Source organism: Octopus bimaculoides, chromosome 20, assembly GCF_001194135.2.
Source record: "Octopus bimaculoides isolate UCB-OBI-ISO-001 chromosome 20, ASM119413v2, whole genome shotgun sequence".
NCBI lineage: Eukaryota > Metazoa > Mollusca > Cephalopoda > Octopoda > Octopodidae > Octopus > Octopus bimaculoides.
The window spans coordinates 41721316-41728110 of NC_069000.1; the positions used below are offsets into that span (position 1 = coordinate 41721316).

General features: G+C 38.6%; 1 protein-coding gene across 1 annotated transcript in view; it reads right to left on the reverse strand.

Moving 5' to 3' along the window:
• The window catches only part of LOC106875570 (cystine/glutamate transporter), a 24898-nt gene that overhangs the window by 7459 nt on the left and 10644 nt on the right, over positions 1–6795 (reverse strand). The window contains exons 6-10 of the mRNA XM_014923775.2: positions 5711–5834; positions 4441–4544; positions 3425–3521; positions 2375–2524; positions 1042–1219 (exon numbers count right to left, since the gene is read on the reverse strand). Coding sequence (XP_014779261.1) covers positions 1042–1219; positions 2375–2524; positions 3425–3521; positions 4441–4544; positions 5711–5834 — 653 coding nt within the window. The remainder of the gene's footprint in view (positions 1–1041; positions 1220–2374; positions 2525–3424; positions 3522–4440; positions 4545–5710; positions 5835–6795) is intronic.

The following is a 6795-nucleotide window of genomic DNA, read 5'->3' on the forward strand; positions in this document are numbered from 1 at the left end:
TATATATATGCACTGATGCATATGTGAATAAGTGTAACAATTCTCTAGAGTGCATATATCTTGTTTAATATGCCATTAATACAAATGAATGTTTGGTTCTTTTGAATTGATTTTTTTTGAAGAGCAGATGATGAAAATGAGGAAGTGTATGGGAGGGGTGGAAGAGAGGGGTGGAGTAGAGGTTCTGAAGACATGATGTTTGTGGAATGCTTTATAGTGTGTGTTATTTTTTATGGGGGGAGGGGTATTAGAGATAGACAAACTGAGACAGATAGATAGACAGACAGATAGACTGATAAACACTCAGATATACCCACATTCGTAGGCACACATGTTTGCATTTATCACCAAAACCGCCACCACCAGCTAACGTCCTCGTCCATACACATCACATGACCATGCCAGTGCAGTCATCTCTCTTGCACACCACATCTGATTCCTCTTATGCTTAACTTTTCTTTCAAGATGCTTACTGTCTGTCAAACATGCACAGACACATATATTCATATTCATTTTCTAGCTAGCATGTGTTACACAAGTATACTCTTGAGGCATTGTTTTACAACCAAGTGCTTTTCCTGTCACCAACACTTACCTGTTTCTCAAATAAGAAATCATTTTCATTATTTACATTATTTACATTTTGACGGATATTTGTCCTCATCTTGTTTGTTGTTAATACAATGCTTCGGCTGATATACCCTCCAGCTTTCATCAGGTGTCTTGGGGAAATTTTGAACCTGGGTTCTCATTCCTAAGGTATTTTTCGATGTTATTATTATTATTATTATTATTATTCAGGTCACTGCCTGGAATCAAACTCGGAATCTTAGGATTAATAGCCTGCGCTCTTAACCACTACGCCATATGCCTGTATAAATAACGTACATAATCCCTCATCTCTTAAATATAGAACTGAAGAAATCAGTTATTTTATGTCTTCAAGTACATAAAGAATGAAGACATTTAAAAATTGAAAAAAAAAAAGCATAGTTTCTTGTTAAGAATTTGAAGATTTACGAAAAATATTTTTGCAGTTACCCATTTTTTTGGTGAAAGCCTTGGGTTTTGGTTGCCAGCAGATTCCAAGAAGATAAATAGGATATCCAAGCAATGAGATTATGACGCCAGCTAACATTTGGTTTGGTTTTTGGTAAATTCCCAGAGCAAGAACAGCACTGAAGAATAAAGCATGTGATACTGGCATCCACATGGGAACCTGGAAAATATTATAAAAGAAATATTTTAAAAGCTGTTTCTAAATAGAATGAGATGATTGGGTAGTTGAATGCAGACGATTTGCTATGGCTGAGTGGCTTTTCAACCTGTTATGGTGTGGATAGAGTTTTTTGACATTGGAGGTAAATACATGCATGTATATACAGAAATATAGATATGAGAGAGAGGGAGAGAGGGGGGAGTGAGGAGGGTAAGAGAGAGAAAAAACATAATGTGTCTTGTATGACACAACAGTGCAGAGTAGACTATAATCATTGCTGAACCTTAGTGTCATTGGGCCATTGATCGACAATAACAGCATTCCCCAACACGATGATGCTAAAGAAATGGCAGAAATACTGCAGAAACAATACTGCTCTGTCTTTAGTGATCTCACTGATATTGATGTAAGAGAAGCAAACGAAGCTGATTCCCAACATAAAATCTCAGACATAACCTTCACTGCCTCACATCATAGTAGCAATAAATGAGGTCAAATACTATTCTGCTGTAGGCCCTGATAGATTCCCTGCTAGTCTCCTGAAGGTATGTAGACACCAACTTGCAGTCCCTCTGACCAGCCTCTGGAGAAATCCTTTAGACTCAGGTTATACACCGAAACAGCTCCTAACCCAGCCTGTGATCCTGGTTTTCAAACAGGAAAACAGATCCCTTGCAGTCAACTATCGCCCAATCTCACTCACCTCCCACATCATTAAAGTGTTTGAAAGAGTGGTAAGATCAAGGATAACTGACTTCCTGGAGATCCCAAAACTCCTAAATGCAAATCAGCATGGCTCTCGCTGTAGCAGGGACTGTCTAACACAGCTCTTACACCACATTGAAGATATGGGAACAGGTTCAAACTCTGATGTCATATATCTTGACTTCAGTAAAGCGTTCAACAGGGTTGACCATAATACTCTCAAAATCGGCAAAAGTTGGAATCCGTGGAAAACTTCTACACTGGATTAAGTATTTCCTGATGAATAGAACACAACATGTTGTGGTTGATGGAGTCCACTCAAGCCCAGCAAAAGTCACCAGTGGTATCCCTCAGGGGACTGTCTTGGGCCCGCTCCTCTTTATAATTTACATAAACAACCTTTCCAGCGTCATAAGTCAAATCAGCACTCAATGATCAAGTGGTACTCACCTTATAGGGCCGTTTCACATTAGGCTGTTTGATTTTGTAGTATATCAAGGCTACTGCAATGACCAATGCAACTAAACAAGAGATGAAACTGACCAGGTCCAACAGGAAGTCCATTCCTCCACTGTATAATACAACCAATGACCAAGCGCACTGCAAAAAAATTCAATCAGATCAGAGTACAGCGGACAGTTTATATAATGTTCTTTTCTACTCTAAGCTCAAGGCCCGAAGTTTTGGGGGAGGGGGCCAGTTAATTAGATCGACCCCAGTATGCAACTGGTACTTAATTTATTGACCCTGAAAGGATAAAAGGCAAAGTTGACCTTGGCAGAATTTGAACTCAGAATGCAAAGACAGACGGAATACTGCTAAGCGTTTCATCCAGCGTCCTAACGATTCTGCCAACTTGCCACCTTAACAATAAGTTTATATAATATTGGATTGGCAAAAAAGTAATTTCGGTTTTTTAGTGTGAAATAAAAGTCATTTATCTTTTAATACAAAGAATGAACTTTAATCAATTATTTTTTTTTCCATTTTGTTCGATAACCTTTTGCCATCTTTCTGGCAACTTCATGATTCTGTGCTCATTGAAATTCTGGTCCAAAAACAGAAGCCAAAAACTGAAGCAAGTGCGATTTCAGGTTATCATCATTATTGAAAGTTTTACCATTCAAAGAATTTTGAAAACTTCGAAATAAATGGTAATCTGATGGTTTAATGTCAGGACTATATGGTGGATGTAACATCACTTCCCAAGGGACTTTGATGTTAACATTTCTCACCAATCTGTGGAAATTTCCTAAAGGATTTTGATGTGGACAGCCTTTACCAGCCTGTGAAGGCTTCCCAAAGGTTCTTCACTCAGGCAACCTTCACAAATCTGTAAAGGTTTTCCAAAGGCTTTTGATGTGGTCAGCCAAGGCCAGTCTGTAAAAGTTTCTCAAAGATTTTTGATTTGGACTTTCAATGAATAAAAAAATAAATCAATAAACTCAAAAAAATTACTTAAGAGTTCACAATGAAATATAAATCAAAGCAGAAACTTACCAGCACCCATATTGAGGGCCATGGTGTCAGGTATTTGATATGTAACATACCAAAGAGAAGAGGTGCAGCCTTGTGACGAGCAGCAGCAAAAAGGACCCTAAAACAAGATAAAATGTTGGAACTGATGTTGATATCTGACAGATTGAAGCATTATCAGGGAAATAAAATGAGAGATGAGTGTTGATGTGTTTGGTAAAATTTAGATCACTTTAATCCTTTTGTTACCATATTTCTGTTGAAATACATTCCTGTCGTAAATGTAATGCAGTGGTTCCCAAAATGGGCAGTACTGCCCCCCCCCTCTCCACTGGAGGTAGTGGAAAGATCCAGGGGCGAGATGTTGAAGAAAAATGGGGCAATGATGGAGTGACCAAAACAGGGCAATGGATGTTAAAAAAAACAACAAAAAAATAAAGTTTTAATTAGGTTAGTTTCATTTGTGAAATTCTGTTGTTTTGAATTTGCTCCTTGTCTGCGATGGTGAGTGGTGGGGGGGGAGTACTAAGAATGTGGCCTTAGAACGAAGGAGGCAGCAGCATGAAAATGTTTGGGAACCACTGATGTAATGTAAAGTAAATGGGCATGATCATGTGGTAAGAAGATTGCTTACCAACCACATGGTTTTCTGGGTTCAGTCCCACTGTATGGCACCTTGGGCAAGTGTTTTTTAATATAGCCTCAGGCCAACCATAGCCTTGTAAATGAATTTGGTAGATGAAAACTGAAAGAAGCCTATCATGTGTGTGTGTGTGTGTGTGTGTCTTTGTGTCTGTGTTTATCTTCCACCACTACTTGACAACTGGTGTTGGTGTGTTTATGTCCCCTGCAACTTAGCAGTTCAGCAAAAGATACTGATAAAATAAGTATTAGGCTTTAAAAAAAAAATATACCCTGGGGGTCTATTTATTCAACTAAAAAGAAAACCCTTAAGGTGATGCTCCAGCATGGCCACAGTAAAATGATGGAAACAAGTAAAAGAATAGGTTTAATGAGAAATAAGAAAGTGGATTGCATACCTTGAGTGTCCCATAACAGAAGCATTCAAGGCTCCGACTGATGTAAAGGCAACACAGGCTGATATCATAATAGTTAAAGGATGGTAGAGTCTCTGAATGTACAGCTGAGAAATATGAAATAAATGAGAGTTGATTAACTGTAAATTAACATTGTTGCAACACCTAGGATATGAACCCCATTCTCTAAGGTATCAGACTAGTACCACAAATTGACCATACAATTATTATGTCAAGTTTTGGGATTTGTTTATCTCATAAGCATTGGTATAAGAACAAGGATTAAATAGCCATGAACTAAAAATTTCTATCTTGCCATAGTGGAAGCACAACCAACAGCAGAACGTATGAGGAGGGGTAAGAACATCAACTGGGGTCCTGAAGCAATGGTATCAGCTGTGTGTCCCTGTTTATTTTAATTACAATATATACATGAAAACATTGTAGGGTAGGAGTAAGATGTTGGATCTGGTCAGTTTGAACATAAATAAGGCAGGATATTTTGGCCGGATATGGCCAGTTTAAATGCTAAAGGGTTAGATAAATATACAATAAAATGTTCACGAGTTTTGTGATTGTTTACGAAGGCCCCATCCATAATAATCTTGAACGTAAACCACAGTGATAACTATGAACACTTCCCATTGGTCATGTATGTATTATGGTTTGTTGTGCAAGCACAACACGACCAATAATGACTTTTTCTTCTCTAATTGATTTTTAAAAAAAATTTAATATATATATGCTATTATTTACAGCATCAGACTCACAATCGTGAGGTAGTTAGTTTGTTTCCTGGACCAGGTTGTGTGTTGTATTCTTGAGCTGTAGAAATGAGCTGTGACATCACTGGTATCACATAATGTCAGTCTTGTGCAGTGAGTGGAGGCTGGTATACTTGGGTGACTGCCGGTCTTCTATAAACAACCTTGCCTAGACTTGTGCCTCAGAGAGGTACTTTGTAGGTGGAATCTTATGGTCATTCGGGACTGAAGGGTGTCTTTTTACTTTTTTTGTCTACTTCAGGATCCAGTTCCAAAAATAAATTATTTCTCACTCTTTCAAAGTTTCTAAATTCTTAAATTGCTAACAATAAGTCCCAAACTTAAAAAATAACAAATTACAGAGGTCAGTTTGTTTGCCTAAAATCTTTCAAGAGGTGTCCCAACATAGTTGCAGTTCAATGACTAAAATGAGTAAGCGGTAAAAGAAAGATAAAGAAAAGGGGGAAAAAAAACCCCTAAAAACCCCTCAGAAATTGTGAAATACTTACAAGTGCCACAGCATTGGATTGGAGGACTTCATGTTTGGTCAGGAGTGTCATGTAGGCCAAAAGTGTGAGAATATATTTGGTGATGGTGACAATAAAAGTAATGGTCACACCACGTGGTAGGTCCCTTGAATGGGGGTTAGATTGAAAAAAAAAGCACAAAACAAAAATAAACAAAACAAAAACAAAAAAAGAAAAGATTTAAAGTGGATAACAAAAATAACCCCTACAAAACCCCAGTAACTGAATAAATGTTAGGAAAGGCATCCAGCCGTAAAGACCATGTCAAAACAGGGACAGTAGCCTGGTGCAGTATTCTACCTGGCCAGCTCTTGTCAAACCGTCCAATCCATGCCAGCACAGAAGACAGCTGTTAAAGGATGATGAATATACCCCTAGGGGAGAGTGCCCCACATAGGCTGTGTTGTTGTTATTGGTGGTGGTGGTGGTGGTGGTGGTGTTGGTGGTTGTGGGGTGAGTGAAACTCATGAATTGTGTAGAAGACAAAAGTAGCCCTAAAATGCCCCATCAACTGAAGAAATATAAACTATGAATGACATGCCCTTAAAGGTTGGGGACCTCAAATATAGTCCTGAGTGGGGAGATGCATGAGCTGTGTGAAAGACAAATACAGATTTACAAAATCCCAGAAACAACAATTAATAACATGCTCCTAAGGGTCTGCAAAAGTAATAATACTAGGGGTCTGTGTGCTGTGTGGAAAGCAAAAATAGGCCCACAAAATCCTAGCTACAGAACAAGTACATATAATGATTGGCATGCCCCTTGGGGTTGGCAATGAAAATACTTGGGGTCAGTGAATTGTGCAGGAGAGGAAAATAACTCCATGAAATCCCAGAAACAGAACAAATTAAATATTATGAATGATATGTCCTTAAGGGTCTGCCACAATAATATGGGTGGAAGCAGTGACATGTGTAGAAAGGCATGCTTTCCATGCTGGCATGAATTGGACAGTATGACTGAGGGCTGGCAAGCCAGAAGGCTGCACCAGGCTCCAATCTGATCTGGCAAAGTTTCTACAGTTAGATGCCCTTCCTAATGCCAACCACTCCGAGAGTGTAGTG